Here is an 18,564-nt window from a genome sequence, read left to right as displayed (position 1 = left end):
ATCTATGACATCACAGATGTGTTCTAGAATTCACCCAACTCCTGAGATCCAAAGGAAGGATCTGCTCATTTTAGTTAGTTCCACTGGACGATTAACAAGCACATATCAGGACGAGAGGCAACTTAGGACAACGAGAGACGAGACGGAGAGACACGAAGAGAGACGAAGAGAGACGAGGAGAGACAAGGAGAGATGACGCGAGACGGAGCGAGACGAGGAGAGGAAAAGATAGTTGAAGACATCCATATGTAAAACAAACCCAAACCTTTTAGTGAAGTAAGTACACTGCTGTTCTGTTTGATGTAGCAAACATTTTGGAGCTGTGGTAGCTTTTTAATATGTCCAGGTTTGATGCAGGCTGGGTGAAACACAGCTGTTTACTGGAGGGATATGCTGCAGGACAAAAACTTTTAGTTTTAGGAAAAGTCTGACTGAGGATGTGAGAATAGGTCAAATTGTGTTTAAATTAAATTTTCAAACCTTGTCTTCCAGCCTGCCAGCTTATGTTTAAAGGATAATGTATATTTTACTTAATCTGACTGCATTCATGTTTTTGTATCTTTTTATTTGATGAGAACTCAGATACACAAGTTAACACATGTTTAACAGGAGTCACATACAGCAGATCATCATCTCTTTAAAGGGAATAAACTCATGCGTTCTTCTCCTTTGTCACTGTTCTACTAGAACAAGAGAAAAATGTACAGCAATTGGAGTTCATCCTCCTCTGAGAAGGAGGAGAAGGAGGACTTCAACGGTTTCCCAATCCCAGAGAACTACAAGTTTATCCACATCTTGGGAGAAGGCGGCTTTGGAATAGTGATCAAGTGCATAAAAGAGGGAACTAACAAGACTGTAGCTGTGAAGGTCAACAAGATGCCAAAATACGACTTTACGCCACGAGAGGTGAGACACATTTACAAACAGCCCCATAGCCTTTAGTACTATTTACTTTGCACAGGGTGTCTGGATTTTCAACATGTTTGGTGCATTAACTGTGCAGGTGACCCTGATGGTTTACTGTCACCTATGTAAATGAGGCTGCTAAATCACAACATGAAGATGCATTGAAACAGGGCTTATTAGTCCACGTGAATCAACACATCGTTCATGTCTCCACAGGCACGCATCATGAAAACTCTCATGGAACACAATCTGGACAGATCTAACATTGTCAAGTATGAGGGCACAATATCCAAAAGGTTTCAAACGAGCCTTGTGTTTGAGATGTTGGACATCAACCTGGACGACTATATAGCAGATGTACATGGACAGATGCGACTGGAGGAAGTTCGGACCATCATTCAACAAGTAGGAATTCAGCTACAAAGCAAAACTCTACACTGTCTTGTACTTATACCTTTGCAGCTTTAACTTTTGTTTTGATGAGATGAAGTTTTCTGTAACATAATGCTTCTATCAGTGAGCATCAGTGTCAGTATTTTTGTATCGTACCAATACTGGGCTGTTGTCACTTGCAGATGGCCGTAGCGTTTGATGCCCTGAAGAGCGTTGGCATAATCCACGGGGACGTGAAGAAAAACAATATCATGATGGTGGATCACGTGAGGCAGCCCTTAAAGGTCAAACTGATAGACTTCGGTATAGCTATCTTCAAGTCGGAAGCAAAGCCAGGAACAATTTTACAGACACCTCAGATTAGGTAAGATACAGTGATCAGGTTAAAAAAGAAAGACATCTTCACTTCAGTGCAGCTTACTAATTTGATTATGTTCCAGTAATAATTGCTTTCACTGAATGTGTTTTTCTTTTCCACACTCAGAGCACCAGAAATTATACTGCAGCTGCCATTTTCAGAGGCCATCGATATCTGGTCGTTGGGCTGTATAATGGCTTCCATGGTGTTTGGTGTTACACTCTTTCCAGGAAGCACAAACTACATCTTAGTAAGTAGTATACTGTAGCTGAAACACTTTATTATAAATGTTTGTATCAATATACAAAATGTTCATGGATGCCACAAATATCAGGTTGTTCCTGATTTGAAGTGTTACCATCTTCACTGACTAGGAGGGCAGACAACAAAGATCGGGAGATCAGACTAGATCAGCCAGATCAATGTTTTATTTCTAACCTTCTTAAAGCAGTTTTATTGTTACAATTTTAAACTTTTGACCTGAACAAAGCCTCATGACTAACATTTGCTTTGTCTACAGCTCAGATTCATGACTGACCTCCTGGGTCCACCACCAAAGGATCTTCTCAACGCTGGACTGATATCAGACAGGTTTTATAAGAAAATAGATGGTGATGAGTGGCTGCTGAAGGTACAGGCTGTGACTTATTTCTTTTATCGCTGACCTTACATCACTTAATAAAATATTGTGACGACTGTATGTAGCCCTGCGATAGACTGGCGACCTGTCCAGGGTGTACCCCGCCTCTCGCCCGATGACAGCTGGGATAGGCTCCAGCAGACCCCGCGACCCTTAACAGGAATAAGTGGTTACAGAAGAAGAAGGCGACTGTATGTTAATTATCCTTTAATTCTGTCTTCTTTAGACACTCGAGGAGTATTACAACACACTGAATTGGGGTTCTTTCTTCACGGACAAAAGGCGATATACGTTCCGCTCTCTGGATGAAATGAAAACAGTATGTGTTTAAAGAAGCTGTATCTAGCTGTTGAAAAGAGACACACGTGAATTGTCTTCATAGTTCATGTTTTAGAAAGAACTTGACCACAGTTGTGTTTTCCAAATGTCTTCTAACCAGATGTGGGTGGAGAGAGACAACGTGAGAGAGGCAGATGAGAGGAGGGAGTGTATCGAGCTGCTGAAGGCGATGCTCCAGTGGGATGAGAAGGACAGGATCACCCCCAGAGGTATCCTCAACCATCCTTTCATCACGAAGAGCTACCTCAACAGCCCCTCCAACCTCAGTCCATGGTAAGTAAGTGTGGTTCAACCTAATTTATACACAGGTTATTAGATGTCAGTTGATAAATGACTGATTTGGACTTTGCATCGTGTGTCTATCAGCTTTAAACACTGAGTTTATCTTTTTGTAGCGATGAACCTGAACCCACCACCAGCCAGGACCAGACAGGACATGACACCCCAGTTGAAGACAGGTAGGAGTTAAGTTATTCTTTATCAACAAAGCTGGAAGAGGTGTTCTCCTGCTCATTTATTCCTTGTATCAGAAAAATACCAGATGCCTCTAGGAAGCTGCATGTAGAGCAAGGGATTAATATTATGTCTCTTCATTTAACAGCAGTGAGGCACTGCCACCAGGAGTCATCTTGGTTCGGCCTGCAGACCCTGAGAACAGAATACACTTGCGAAGTAGTCCTCAGGAAGACTCTGACCTGAGGTAAAAGGTTTCCTTTTAATATTTTAGACACATTTATGAGCCCTAAACAGGCATGAGATACTAACTCAGTGTGAACTCATGTGTTTAGCTCCCATTCTTCAGCAGCCACTGCTTACACTGACACCACCACCATCTACCTGGACTCAGAGTTCACTGTTACCAGCTCCAGTAAGAACAACTCATCTTCACTTCTTTCTAAACTGTTGAGACATTCCATATTCTTGTTGTTTTTCACTTTGAGGGTGGCTGAAATGTTTCATGTCTGCTGATTATTAGATGACAGCGAAGATTGGATGATGAAGAAGAAGAAAAAGAACCCCTTTCAACGCTTCTTCTCCTGGATGAAAAGGACGTTCAGCTGCTCTGTGGACACCGTAGAGGACTGAACGAGTCTGAGAAGGTTTATATGTTTGCATGTTCTCTCCGCGTGTCCGTGGGTTTTTCCCCGGGAGCTCCGGTTTTATCCCAAAATGGACACAGAGACATGCCCTTTATGCTTTGTCCACACATACTTTTTTAATGATTTTTTTTTTTTTTTTTCTACATGCAAGCTTACTTTAAGGTAAATAAAACTGACACTAGGCATTTACGTGTCTTAAGATTAAACTTTATAACTGGGGACTAGGTTGATTGGACACTCTAAATTGTGTAGTGGCGGATATGGCTAACATGATGCTAATGCTAATCTCGACCCTTTACGTGTTTACAGATATAAATGCATTCATTTATCTGTAAACATATAAAGTTTATCATTTGGTTTAGTATATTTTTTCAAAAGGCAATTGGATTTGTAGAGTTTTTCTGAGAATACGTTTCACCACTCATCCGAGTAGCTTCTTCAGTTCTAGGGGACTGGTGGGAAGTCTGAGGATTAAATAGGAAACTTCTACTGAAACTTGCTTGTTTGTGTATGGATGGTAAGGAGAAGGAGCAGAAACAGTAGAAGTTTCAATCTTAACTTTGTAACTTGGGAAGTAGCGTTGGGTTAATTGCTAGAATTGTGTTATTGTGTTTTTTGGGGTGAGGGTGGGGGGTCAGTTTTGTTCTTTTTAGGGAGAAAAGCCTGTTTTAAAATATACCTTTGTATTTGTGGGAAAAGCATTAACGTTGATTGGACACGCTAAATTGCGACTGAATTTGATAACTAAATAAAATACATTAATTAGAAATACAACTAATCAGTCGCAGAAAACATTAGATTTAATCTGAAATATATAAAATAAAATAAATAAAAACTTAAATCATACCTTTCTGTTGTTTCTCATTATTATGTACATTTCTAACAGCTTCACATCCATTTCTCATTGTACTGCACTAAAATACCAGGGCTGAAACAAAGCTTACATTCTTAACTGCAGTTCAAAAACATGTTTGCACGTCTCCACAGGGTTGATTGACTATCAAGGATGCTGACTTTTTATCTGGAGCTTGTATTTTCAGCTTTTAATTTGTGAAAAGAATCAGAATCAGATCACAGCATTGTGCAGAAATCTTTTTAATCTGTGTCCTTTCGGTCAGAGACTTATTATGTCTTCTTGACAAGACATAATAAGTCCCATTTCAGACTCTTTGCTTCAGTTACCATTAATTCCAGGCGGTGACAGTACTGTGTGTGACTTTCCTTCAGTTGAGTCTAATAAACAAATGAATAATAAAGGTCCTAGGTCTTCATTTAAAATCCATGCTTCTTATTTCTCTGAATTTCATATTTGTAGTTATTGAACAGTTCTTAAAATAAAAACTTACAAATAATATATCTGACATGGCTTGACTTTATAACATGGAACTGGTTAGAGGGGGACTCAAATGCACGGCTCAGAACTCAGATGATGGATAGAAAGTCTTTACTTTTAAAAGAAGGCGAAGACAAAGTCCAAAAATAACGAGGGAAAATAGTTATAAAGCACATAAGAAAAAGACTAGAACAATACTGAAGTGGAGTACAATGCACACTGGGAAAACACTAGAACAACGCTGGCATGGGGTAGAATGATGAACTGGTAAAGGAAGAAGAGAAAACACAGAGACCATTAATAAGGCACAGGTGAGACACATCAGGGCAGAGCAAACTATCAGGGACAGCAACGACACCACACGGGGCAAGTGAAGACATCTGAAATGATAGAGAGTTAGTGACTTACAAAATAAAACAGGAAATGCTCAAACCCCAAAACAGTTAAACATATGACAGATATCTTTTAAGACACTTTTCCTGTAGTCAAGCAAATTTACCTTTCACTTCCACATGTAAAGGTCACATGTGCAGGTAACATTTCTAATTATTTTCCCTTTTGTTCGTGCATGTATAATAGAGAACTCAGATTAAATTAATTTGTTAATTTTATTTAATTTGCCGTGCATGTATTGGCTGACTTTGTATTACACCTAATTTTATTTTAATTAATGTATAATATACTTTATATTTATATGCATCCTGAACCAATGTAATTTACTGACCATATAGATAATAATAATAATTATCTTTATTTGTATAGCACTTTTCAAATCAACATTCCAAAATGCTTCACAAAAACATTAAAAAATAAATTTACAATTTGCAAACAGGCACATAAAACAAAGTTAGAACTGTTAAAAGACAAACACAACACTATACAGTTAAGAACAGTTAAGAACATAAACATTAAAACACAACATTAAAACTCACTTAAAACTCAAGTCAGACCAAGAAAGGCTCTCCGATAAAAGTATGTTTTAAGTAGAGATTTAAAAGAGTTCACAGAGTCAGCTGACCTGATTTCCTCCGGCAGATCATTTCACAGCCGTGGAGCCCTGACTGCGAAGGCCCTGTCACCTTTAGTTTTCAGCCGGGCCCCTGGAACAGACAGAATCTCAAGGTACGTGCTGGCCTGTATGGTGCTAAAAGGTCAATGATGTAGTCTGGTGCGCAGCCATAAAGAGCTTTAAAAGTGATCAATAAGACCTTAAAATCGGTTCTAAAACATACTGGGAGCCAGTGGAGATCTGCTAAAACTGGAGTGATGTGGTCCCTTTTCCTGGTTTTGGTTAAAAGCCTGGCTGCTAAGTTTTGGACTGTTTGGAGTCATGAAATTTGCTTTAGTGCTCAGACTGGTAAAAAGGCTGTTGCAGTAATCCAGGCGTGATGAAATAAAAGTATGTTAAATAGTCTCTGTGTCTTTAAAAGACAAAATGGTCCAGTACCACCATTGTCCTTTGTTGAACATTCCCTGTTGTGTTTCAGGTGTTTCAGGCTGGGTCAATGATCGGCCTGGAGCCACATGACCATACTCTAAGTCCTCCCCGACTCTTCAGGTGCTGAAATTGCTGATGTATATGTGAATGTGTTTGTTTCTTTTTCTTTCATATATTTTATAAGTTTAGTTTGCAGTGTGCTTTTTGACGAGCCTGACAAAGCAATGACCATGAACCAAAAAACAACTAATAAAGTTGATCCCTATACTTAAAGTGTTATTCACTTTGAGCATGATTTGTAAGCACATTCATCTCTACAGATGTGTGTGGCATTGACTTTTGATTTAGAAAATAATGGTGTTCCCTGAAGATATTCCTTTAATATGCTGGCAGGTTCTTTAACAAATCACTGTCTTCCGTGGATTGTTGTACCTCTCTAATGCCTCACCTATGCCTTTATCTTCTTTGATAAATGGATCCTTTTCCCTTAAAATCTGAAACATATTATCAAACAGCACCTATTTTTATGAAAAAGAACTTTATTAATATTTTAGAAATGGTACAATATGATACATTACAGTAAACAACATGGGACAAACAACATGTAGTGTAGGTAGGAACTGTGCAAATGAACAGGACTGTGTTGTATATATGTACGTACTGCATGTACAGCTGATTGAACTCTGTACTGAATGGTGAGATTCTCCCGGTTTGCATCCTTTCATCTACACCAGCGCAATTTCATCTTAGCGAGCAAGAAAGCTAAGCCGCACTGGCAACGAATGTGTGGCTTAATGTCAAGTTTAAGTTTTCTTACGCTTGAAGCGATTATTTCAATCAACCATGCACTTTATAAGCACCATAACTATGTAGGTTTGAGTATAGCAATTATTAATTCAAGGTTAATGCAGTGTTGTGCTAGTGTAGATATCAGGACTTTGTTTGTTTCTTTGTTCTTTTCCAGTTTTGACCTTGTACCCAGCAGTGGCAGAGGGGGGAGGGGAGGGGGCAAAGGTCTTGAGGTCAGTCAACCTTTGTTGCAGGTAGCAGTTGTCATTTTCAGCATCCCATAAAGTTACATCGACCTCTTTTTCCCCTGCGGGATCAAACATGGCGCAGACCATTAATACTAGACCACAGGATGCAGAAATTAACGGTTTATTTAAATTAAACCCAAAGAAAAATGTGTGTGCTTTTTTTTAAAGATGCACAAACAATAACAGAAATATTGGCTGAACATATTACAGTCAATAATAATTAAGTCTCAGTTGTCCCTGTTTGACCCTGCAGTGGAAAATGGCTGGGGATGGGGGGGTTTTGCACCTGGATGCAGCCTGTGCTCTTTATGCAAATCTGACTCCACTATCCACTCCATTTCCTGAGTGGGCTGGACTTATTTGGCAGTGATAACTGGTGGAATGTCAGTGACTATGTCAGGCCCCGCCCCCTCCTCATCTGAGTCACTCTCAGCACTGTCACTCTCGTCGGAGTCGCTGTCGGCAGCTCCGGGCGTGGCCGTGGCCTCCTCGCTGCTCTGGCTCTCCTCGTCCTCCTCGTCCTGGCTGGCGCTGGCGCTGGCGCTGTCGCTGTCGCTGGTGGTGCTCGCACTCTCCTCCTCCTCCTCCGCCTCCTCTTCTTCCGGGGTGCTGGTGCTTTCACTCTCGCTGGTGGCATCGCTGGTGCTAGCGCTCTCCTCCTCCTCTGGCAGGGAGGCCTGGCGCGGGCTGATGTCCTGAGATGTTCCAGAGGAGGCGTCCAGGCCCTGGCTCTCCACCTCAGGGGTGCTGGTGTCCTCCTCCAGGAGGTCAGAGTGGACATGGATAGCCTAGAAATTAAAGGAGATGTGTGAGGATTATTTATTTTATTTGTCTGTTCACAGTAGTCAGTTGAAGTCAGTTGAAGTGGGAGTGTAAAGAATGAAAGGAATTGAAGTGTTGACATGAAGTCGTGCAAGTGTAAGGTTTCAAAATAATGAAATGCTGAAATACTAGTTTCAACAAAACATGAATCATCCATCCATAGCTGTTTGTGGAATGAAATATGAACAAGGAAGAGAAGACAAAAATTAGTGGCTTCCTACTTTAAATCCTGTATCAACTTAACACCATAATGGTTCTCAGTTGACTCCCAGGAGAACACAAACTAACCTGTACCTTGTACACCTTCAGTGACTTCTCCACCTCGTTGCCGTCGGTCACGTCATAGGCCGTCTTTTTTCCCGTGTCGACAAACTCGTAGGACTTGTAGGGAACGGGAACCTTATGGTAGGACTTGTCCTCGACGTAGATGGACTTGTATTCGCTGGGGTAGCCTCCCAAGTTGTCGCCACGGGCCGTTTCAGTGTCAGTGACAATGGTGGGCACGATGGGCTCTGCGGTGGTCTCAGCCGCCGGCCCCTCGGTGACTACCACGGGGGTGACGGTAGCGGGAGCAGGGGTGGAGGACTCGCCGGACTCAGAGTTGGATTCATCCTCCTCCTCCTCAGTTTCCTAGAGAGATGGAGGTGGGAGGTGAGGAGTGAGTGGATGAAGAAATTCAAGATTTTCCAACAGTTTGATTTGACTTTATCTGCGCTGCTCCTCCTGCCAATTGCTTTGAAGCATTTAACTAAGACTGACAAAAAGATTAAAACTAGTGACATGTTACATTTGATTAAGTTTAACTGACCAGGAAGTGGAAAAAGTTATGTTACCATGATAAAATGAGAGAAACATGAAAAAACATAACTAAAGGAGAAAGCACATATAGTAGATTTGCCACAGCTAGGATTTTACTCACGCTCTCCTCTGCTTCTTCTTCATCATCATCATCATCGTCGCTGTCTTCACTGTCGTTGCTGTTGACGGAGGCGGTAGTTGATTCTGAAGTTGCGTCTGTGCTGTCAGACTTGACTTCTACCTGCTGCAGAAATAACGAAAATGTAAAGCTAAACTTTAACTCCCCCACAACCATAGCCTGCAGACACGACACTCTGTTTGACAAGCTCAACAGTCCTGATAAATCATGACAGATTCAGATGGATTTAGCCGTCTCTCACCTCGTCCTCATCTGAACTCTCGTCTGACCCGGCAGCAGCTGCCGCTACGATGTTCTGCAACGTCAGACAGATGCAATAAATCAGATTAAACTTCTTTTTACCTTTTTGAATAATTATTGATGTATGCCTTAAGCAAACCCCTTTAAGAAATTGGTTGGATTTCTGCTAGCTGGATTCTGATTGGAAGAAATATGTGCTGAATTTTCCCAACAAAAATCTCCATTTAATGTTTGTTTTGACACATTTGGAACACTCTGACTATCCATCCTCGGAAACCCGTGCATGCAAATTCATCTGCAGTTTTAAAACCAGAACTGTTTGAAACTGAAAAGCCTTTTTTCACAATTCCGCAATCTTGTCCGGAGCAGATTAACAAACTGTGGGACGGGAAGACGCACAGGAGAGCAAATGAGGGTAAACAGAGATGGTAAACAGGAGAAATGGTGAGTAAATAAAAGTAGAAGGAGGAGGCATGGAGGTCAGACTGGACAAAAGAGGATAGTGTGCAAAAACTAGACAACAAATGGACACGCTGAAAGAATGTTTTACCTGCACAGGTGCTGCACGAGCTTGAGGAACCACTGGAGCCTGTTTTCTGACAGCTTGGACTGCTGGTCGTCTCACCTGTGGACAGCGCAAAAAAATGTTTAAGTCCTAAATCTTCTCCTGGTTCCCCACTCAACCCACCCATCAACCTCCAAATACTCACCACTTCTTCAGAGCTCTCTGAACTGCTGTTAGAAACTTTTCTTGCCTATAAAGCAAAAAGTGGATGCAAATATAGTTACACCAAACCCAACCTCAACTTCCATTGAACCAGCTAAGGAATGTTTAGACATGAATGACTTACCGGCCGACAGAGAACTGTGGCGAAGAGGAGAACGAAAATAACAGCCACTTTCATTGTATCACAGTTTGGTGCCTGGATGGGGAAGACATACCAGAAACACACAGGTTCAAGTCACAATAAAACATCCTCGTATGAAACAATAAAACAATAAAACATAATCACGATACGCAGAGCTCGGTCTGCACCAAAATACTCGTCCGGAGGTCATAACTTCACAGGAAACACAATGACATGTCAAGCTGCGAAGAGTTCAATACGTCTCTCACACAGATTCCTTCCTAAAAATGGAGGCTGCACGGTCACATGACCGTTAGCTGGCCTTGGTATGCTGCAGGAAGTCATTAAGGCCTTGATTACAGACCTAAAGGAGCAGTTATGTTTCCTTAATGACTCTGTTTCGGTACAGTAAAACATTTTCTCTGTCATCAGAGCGAGAGAAGCTCGTCATTCCCCACGAGGTTTCTTCAGACAGGAGATCTCTGACTGATTCTGGTCCAAAAGATGTGAGAAAATGACAGGTATGATTCAGAAAGAGATGAAATTAGGTTGTGGGCGTTGTGGGCTTAAAAGATATGAGGGCGAAACCGACAGCGTTCAGAGTTACTACTGTTGGACTGTCTTACATTTCCATCAGTCATCTGCAATTCACTCTCTGAGGAAGTATGAACCATGTCTTTACAGGAGACACTGGCAACATGCAAACAGAAGTTTCAGACAAATATCATCCAAAAACTCCCAAATTCTGCACCTTGACAAAAACAGGAAATTTACTGGAAAAGTACACTTTAAGGAGATCCTGACATTATTAAAGGGTTAGTCCATCTCCCAATACGTTGTTATCTTATCCTGTTTGTGACTCAAGCCCTCGGGTTCCTTCTGTATGACAGATCTATAAAGCTGGGTTATAATTATATAGGTTCTTTATTCTTCAAATGTCTGAGTCATTGTCCTTTTCTACATTACTCAAAAAGGAGTAAATTGCGTACTATTTGGGGACTACTTTCCGTCGTGGATTGATCCACGTTTTCTGCTCTTGTGTGCATTTCCAGCAGCAGGTCAGTGTAAGCAGGGCCGAGCCAAAATAAACTACACTGTGTGCGCTCATGGTAATGAAGGAACTTGTCAGCCACTGCAACACTGTGGCCCATTTTGTTTGTACAATCGGTTCATTGTTGATGACACTAACCAAAGCAGAAATACATTTCTCTTTTCTCCTCACTGCCCGTAACAAGCTTTACTTTTTGCGCCGTGGGAGGAGCAGACGGAGCGCCTGCTTCTAACCTTAATCATTGACTCTTCCTATACTGTGTAATTCACTGGGTTATAAGTGGAAAGCCACAGCACAGTAGAAACATGACAGACGCCCATATGACTGTGTGCGGGTGTGCATTTTTGTGCATCTGCCTTTGTGAAGAGAGGTTTCAGACATCGACCTTAACCGTAAGGGCATTTTAGTCTTGTCCTGAATGGAATTCATTACAGCGGGTTGAGGATTAAATTACTGTGACAAACATAGATCCGCAGCAGTGTCCATCACGATGACTTGACTTGTGTCATCTCTTAACATGAAAGTAGTCCAAGGGCTTTAACTTCCTATTCAAACTTTTTAGTCCCTCATGTCAGTCCAAACTGTCTTCATCAGTGTGCACAACAACAGCTTTGATAGTTACAAACAAGAGAGTAGACCTTATGTACATCTGTAAAGTTATTTTTGCAGACTGAACAGCACTAAAATGCAGCAGAGGCTGCATTGTACCCAGTGTCTTCCATTAGACGAAGAGAGAACAGAAAATCAGTCAGAGGAAGGAATGAGAGAACACTTTGACTCAGAACAAGTTGATTTTAAAACTGCTGGGCTTCTTTGGAAAATAAATCGCTTATAAAAATAACATTTTTAACACCATGAAAAAGACTGTTGACTGTCAACAGTGTGTGTCTGCGTGGTTAGCCAGTCCTGGTCCGGCTGATGCGACACATCTTCCAGAGGTTAGTTTCCTGCTGCCCACAGCTTCCTCTTTCTGTCTCTAATCAGCCAATCAAACAGCTGCCCGGCTTCTCCTTTGGCCAATCACAAGCAGATGTTCATGGCTCTTTAAAAATAACTTCTAATTGTGTGCAATAAACTGCCGAGCCTTTATAGCGGATAACCAAACCCTCTTGTGGGTTTAATGGTTGTTTGGTTGGAACTGACTTTTAATTTCTGATTATGTTGTACAAGTCTGTGTGAGTCAAATGAAGCTGTGGTTTGTTTCTCAAATTGAACTGAACTAAACAAATTGCAGTTACTTTTTATTTGTGTGAAATTTAAGACTTTCATCTATATTCGAAACACGATCAAATTCATTCAGTTGACATGCTTTTTGCTTGTCTACATTTGCAATGCTGCAAGAAAAAATCCATTAACAACTTGCCTTTAAGGCCAAAAGTATGTGTTCACCACCGAAAACATTGATGCTTCAATCTGCTTCTCTAACAATCTCCACTTTTCTGGTTTCAGACTTTCAGCTAGATTTTGAAACCTGGTTGCAGAGGTTTGCTTTGATTTGAAAACTCAAGAACATTTGTGAGGTGCAACACTGATGTTGGGTGATGAGGCCTTGGATAGAGGTTGAAGTCAGGGTGCTTGTTAGTCCGATCCCAGTATGACCAGACAAGCATCTTTATGGACCTCGGTTTGTGCAGATGTTGTCACATGGTTATTAGAACACTATAGTCTAAAATAAAGTTGTATGCTGCATCAGTAAGTTTTCCAAGTTGTGGTGTCCACATACTTTTGGTCATACAGTGCATAAGAAAACATTGCAAAACCAGATATTCAGCTTTTCAAAGTGCACACAGGTTTCTGGATCTTACATCCTTTGAGCTAAAAAAGCACATTTCCAGTATCTTGTACAAACATTAACCTTAATTACCACCTTCTATATCACTACCAGTGCTTCAGAAAAACATCAGCTAAGCACTTTAAACAGTAAGCACAATGTTCAGTAGTCTGTGAATTCATTCTGACCTTGTTTGCGGAGGAAGCTTCAGGCTGCAGCAGAATTACACTGACGTGGTTTGTCTTTAGTTTATCTCCTGGGTTTCCCTGGGTGTTGTTCGCTGCTCGCCGATGCTGCTGCTGAAGCCGAGACTCCTGGTTGGCTTATAAACCCTCCAGCCTCTGGCAGCGGCCAATCATCGCAGTGCTTGTGATGTCATGAGGTTAACCACCTCTCGTCTCTCTCTCTCTCCCACTCTTCCTGTGGTTGGTGGTGTGCTGTGGTGGTGTGGGGGCAAATACACACACACACAATGCAAAGACAAATCCATGGATAAAGACATGCAGACACATACAACCCAGACAGAGGCATGTGGATGCCGTTTTTTGCCTCTCCCTTTCACACACACACACACTCGCCGTGTGTGAAGTTAATTTAAGGACATGTAGCGACAGGCTCTGGGAAAAACAGCAACATATAGTGGTAGGTGGTATGACAGTGATTCAGCTTCCTCACAGACAGAAGAAAATCATCTGACTGAGGTCACTCTGGATAGTTGAAAATTTGTCTGCGGCACTAGACTGGTTTGTCTTAAAAACTGAGGTGTTTGTTTTTATATGTGTGTCTGTATACATTTCTTTATTAGAACTAGATAAGATTAAAGAGCTCATATCTGAAGGATATTTACTGGGTAAATACATGTATGGAATATTTAGCGGAATATTTTTACATTCTTACCAGTACTAATGAGAAGGGGTCAAAGGTCATCACAAAAAAAATCACTACAGGGCCAGAGAGAAATAAAAAAGACACCAGAGACCATCTTCGAACAGATACTCTCACCAGCTCAGTTCAATTAAATTTTATTTATAGCATCAATAAAAATACATATTGTCTCAAGATGCTTTTGCAGAACCAAAACCCTGAAACCCCCAGAGCAAGTGCTAATGGTGACGATGGGCAAAACAAAAACTTGCTTTTAACAGGAAGAAACCTTGACCAGAACCCAGCTCACACGGAGGGACCCATCTGAGTGAGGCCGACCGGTTAGAGACAGAAACAGAGATGGAGGAATGAGGAATGAGATGATACATACATCTGATTACATAGCATACATTCATTCTTTCATTTATTTGCTGTAACCGCTTGTCCTGTGAAATGTCGTGAAGGGGCTGGAGCCTATCCCAGCTGTCATCGGGCAAAAGGCGGGGTACACCCTGGACAGGTATCCAGTCTATTGCAGGGCTAACAGAGAGAGACAGACAACCATTCACATTCACATGCACACCTACGGCCAGTTTAGAATCACCAATGAACCTAACCAGCATGTCTTTGGATGGTGGGAGGAAGCCGGAGTACCCGGAGAGAACCCACGCAGACACAGGGAGAACATGCAAACTCCACACACAAAGGCCCCATGGATTCGAACCAAGAACCTTCTTGCTGTGAGGCATCAGTGCTTATATAGCATACATGTAGAATCTAAACATGATACAAACAAAAGTACAAGATATAGCTGAGGCATTTTACATAAAAAGACGGATAATTAATAAAAAGAATGGATAGGGATAGCATTCAAAAAATGACTGTAGAAACATTTAGCAGGTATAAAGAATGGTCAGAAAGTTACAGTTATAGGGATAAACGAGCGAAGGGGCATAAAACTGTTACAGTACTATAGTAATAGTAGTTTCATTACAAATGGATAGGCTGGTATAATGTAGGACGATGAGCAGGTTGGAGAATTAAACACTCAGGTGGGAATGGACAGGTAGGTTGAGTCATTAGTCCTGCACTAGTATAAACATTAGCTAGTTAGTACTAAATGTTTAACTGAGGATCACAGGGATGTCACGTGTTTTCTTTTTGTCTGTTTTTTCCTGATCATGGTACTAGAGATGTCGGGGATAAACAAAATCATTAGGATTCATCCTTTGGGCACCATGAAAATTTGTACCACCTTTCAGATTCATCAAATAGGTGGTCATGTTTCACAGTGCAGCGGTGCGGTGACAGACACCCAGAGTCAATTCGCAAAATCACAAACTGGCAACAAAGAGAGGGACGTTTCAACCCATTTGGACTGACATGAGGGACCCATTGCGGGTCCATTAATCACATCCAGAATGTAGTAATTACCTTTCCAGGGACTATATTCATGACTAATGTCTCTGTACTTTGCACGTTCCTGTCACAAATAATATAACCAACCTGATTAAGAGTTAGCGTCTTGATAGTTACATGCTTACATAGCACATAAGGGTTGACAGAATTTCTCATGTAGTAGAAAAATGCAGTTGTGTGCAATACCTCATTTGATTTTGTTTTTGGGCAATTCTTATTTATTTTTTTATTTTTTTCCAATGACAGGCATGGGTGACCTAAATGTAAACGTAATATAGCAGGCAGGTTGTATCCAGACAGACAAACATTCTTTGAATACTCTTATAATTTGGATTTTTACACTGACTGAGGCGACAGAAACATTAAACTCGGTTGGCTTGGAAGTTTATCTCGGATTCAACCTGCAATTACGGTAAAATTGTCTGAGTCTGCGTGTGTTGATGTCTGACACAGTGACATAACTGGCTGAGTATATATAAACCATACACATAAACATGTGTTTTGATTTAAATGCACTGACATGCATCACTATACATGCTAATGTATAATATGCTAATGTACTAACACAATCAGAAATTTAACACATACACGCATAGTTTTATATTGCATTTGACACACTGATTATTGTACAAATCCAAAAAAAAAGGACATGTTCTTTTAGTTTATCTGTTTACACTGTTAAAAAAGAATCAGTAGCAGAATCAGGCATTCTGGTTCTAACGGTGTAAACAGATACACCATTTACACTGTTGGATGATGAATTACCACACACACTGACAAGTCTGATTACGGCAGCTCAGTGTGTCATCACACTGGTGGTACAGACATGTAGAACTCTGACAGCTTGATGCGTTCTGGGGCCTTGGAATCACAAACATGCAATTACACAGCAGCTCCAGTCAAAGCTTTCTACTTTAGTCAACATGTTGTATGTTCCTTGTACAGTCTTGTATGACCCTGGAGATCTGTCACTGCTAATAATTGAGGGTTATAAATCTTTAATGTTCTTGTTTTTATAGATTTGTCCTCTTCTTTAACCTTCAGTCCCTTGTAGGACCTTGTATCAGGGTGTGATCTGCCATTTGCCGGAAAAGGATTAAAAGAGGAATAAAGCAGCATGAGACATGTCTGGGATAAATGTGTCAGGACACGCGAGATAAGGTCTACACTGAAGTTTTCATCCAGTAACAGAAATGCCCGAGCGTCTGCCTCACATTTATATTTCTGTTTCTGGAAGATTTATTGTGAGTTTGCACAGACATGTTTCACAAAGGTGGTCTAAAAGCTCCAGTCTTCCAGGCTTGACTTATTTAGGAAACCAACTAGATTATGTAGACAAACAGATGCACAAGGATAATTACAACAGCTAATGGATACATCTAGATCAAAGTCAGCGTAGAAGCACTTAAGGAGCAGACCTATGCCACCGATCAAGAAAATGAACGCCACAATTACTTCAACTCTGACAGTCTGGAAAGTGAACATAATCACAAACTCTTCATTATCTAACAGATAGACTTTAGTCTGGCACAATCCAGATTTTCAACTGCACATCAACAATGGGTTTAAATGACACAGAAATGTGTTCACACATGTAGCACTGACAACGCCACATAGGCCTGCCAACCTGATCACTGCCACAGGACAGAGGTGACTGTGAAACTCTCCACTACCTCGTACAGTAGATTCCCTCCGTCTCGACCGCCACATCTTCACATTGGAGAAAAGGGCATCATCTGACAAAAGTAATGCAACGGCTTCCGATGTTATCTGGTACTTATTTTTTATTCTTCAAAGTTTAAAAGACAACTGGGTCTGAAGCCATGCACATCACTATATCCCTCCACAAACCCACAAAATATTACATAGCAACTTATATTTGTGACTATTCCACAAACTGCTGTGAGGAAACAAATTACAAATGAAATGTACCCTGATTGCAGTCACTGACCAGGTGCATTTTCTTGCCTTGCGGCTTGCATTTGCAGAGGTAGTATTCACCCTAACCCTACTCGACCATCAGATCATACACAGCAGTGTCTGATTGCGAAGTACAAGTAAAAAGAAAGAAAAAAAAAAAGATATAAAGAAGAAACCACCAAACAGAATGCCAACTAAGCCAAACTGCTACAGCAACAGAAAATAAAATCAATAAATCTCAACAGTAAAAACATCAAACGTGATGAGCGGAGGATGGACTGGTCTGGGTGACTGAGTCCACCGTCAGGCCTCCTACAGTTTCCAACAGTGGGAACAAAAACAGGTCTTAGTGGTGTGAAATGTTTATTTGGAAAAACACAAGAGTGTTTCATAGTTCAATAAAATTGTCCCAAAAAAGGACCTTTTTTTTTTTTTTTTTATATAACCCGTGTTTGTACTCTCTGATTGTGCATTTGTGTGTGTTAAGTATCCATCTCAGTGTGACATTCACATGGATCTATCCTTTGCGTTTCGCAGGTGTTCGTATTATTGCATTCCTCCTGTGTACGTGTGTGTGTTTAACTAAATGATTTACACTGACAGTCTGCTTGCGCTCCACCAATAAAAACTGATTCAACTTTTAGCCAACAACACAACCACAAAATGACTCAAACCTCAGTCTGAACACAATCATCGGTCTGTTCACTGTTTCATTTCATTTCCTCGGTTTTCTGAAAATATAAAAACTAAAACTAAATAAGATAAGGAAATAAGAAAAATACAAGAAAAAAGGTGTAACTAAATGGTACACACTGATCAGGCATAACATTATGACCACCTTCCTAATATGTGTAAACTTGAATACATAAACCCCCCAACAGAAACTGTATTCTGTAAATAAGTACTGTACTCTACAGGAAAGTAATGGATTGAGATTCAATCTTTTCTGTCGCATCTAACTTTTCAGTTTTTGTCAAATTTGTGTAAAGAGTGCACCTCTGGATTGGAAAAGCTGATAAATGCCAGTTTTGGGTAAACTGGCATATACAGAGTCAGCTGTACGAGAGCGTGGTAGGGGCGCTGTCCCCTGACTTCATTCATTGTGCGCCCTTACCTGCATAAAGCATATCATCGCTTTTTCTGTCATT

The 18,564-nt window shown here is 40.9% G+C and overlaps 2 protein-coding genes across 3 annotated transcripts; one reads left to right on the top strand and one right to left on the bottom strand.

The window, feature by feature from the left end:
- Positions 1 to 699: 699 nt before the first annotated feature.
- On the top strand, positions 700 to 3,722 carry LOC311507869 (homeodomain-interacting protein kinase 3-like; the record flags this gene model as incomplete). The annotated part of the gene is made up of 11 exons (XM_084572409.1): positions 700 to 906; positions 1,123 to 1,311; positions 1,482 to 1,663; positions 1,784 to 1,907; positions 2,178 to 2,288; positions 2,524 to 2,616; positions 2,737 to 2,909; positions 3,032 to 3,094; positions 3,238 to 3,336; positions 3,425 to 3,504; positions 3,613 to 3,722. 11 exons carry the CDS (start codon positions 700 to 702, stop codon positions 3,720 to 3,722), a joined length of 1,431 nt encoding a protein of 476 aa, XP_084428535.1.
- Positions 3,723 to 7,026: 3,304 nt separating this feature from the next.
- On the bottom strand, positions 7,027 to 13,543 carry spp1 (secreted phosphoprotein 1). Of its 2 annotated transcripts, none has more exons than XM_084572942.1 (8): positions 13,402 to 13,543; positions 10,395 to 10,466; positions 10,254 to 10,298; positions 10,094 to 10,168; positions 9,545 to 9,598; positions 9,286 to 9,408; positions 8,655 to 8,996; positions 7,027 to 8,332 (listed from the first exon to the last, which is right to left on the bottom strand). In XM_084572942.1, exons 2-8 carry the CDS (start codon positions 10,446 to 10,448, stop codon positions 7,901 to 7,903), a joined length of 1,125 nt encoding a protein of 374 aa, XP_084429068.1. In that variant the 5' UTR covers positions 10,449 to 10,466; positions 13,402 to 13,543; the 3' UTR covers positions 7,027 to 7,900. The 2 variants fall into 2 exon arrangements, with proteins under 2 accessions (XP_084429068.1, XP_084429069.1); XM_084572943.1 differs by having other exon boundaries at positions 8,661 to 8,996.
- Between the last annotated feature and the right edge of the window lie 5,021 nt (positions 13,544 to 18,564).

The sequence above is a fragment of the Chelon labrosus genome (assembly GCF_963514085.1).
Source record: "Chelon labrosus genome assembly, chromosome: 22".
NCBI lineage: Eukaryota > Metazoa > Chordata > Actinopteri > Mugiliformes > Mugilidae > Chelon > Chelon labrosus.
Note: the sequence above shows the minus strand (reverse complement) of the source record. Positions and strands in the feature narration are given on the sequence as shown.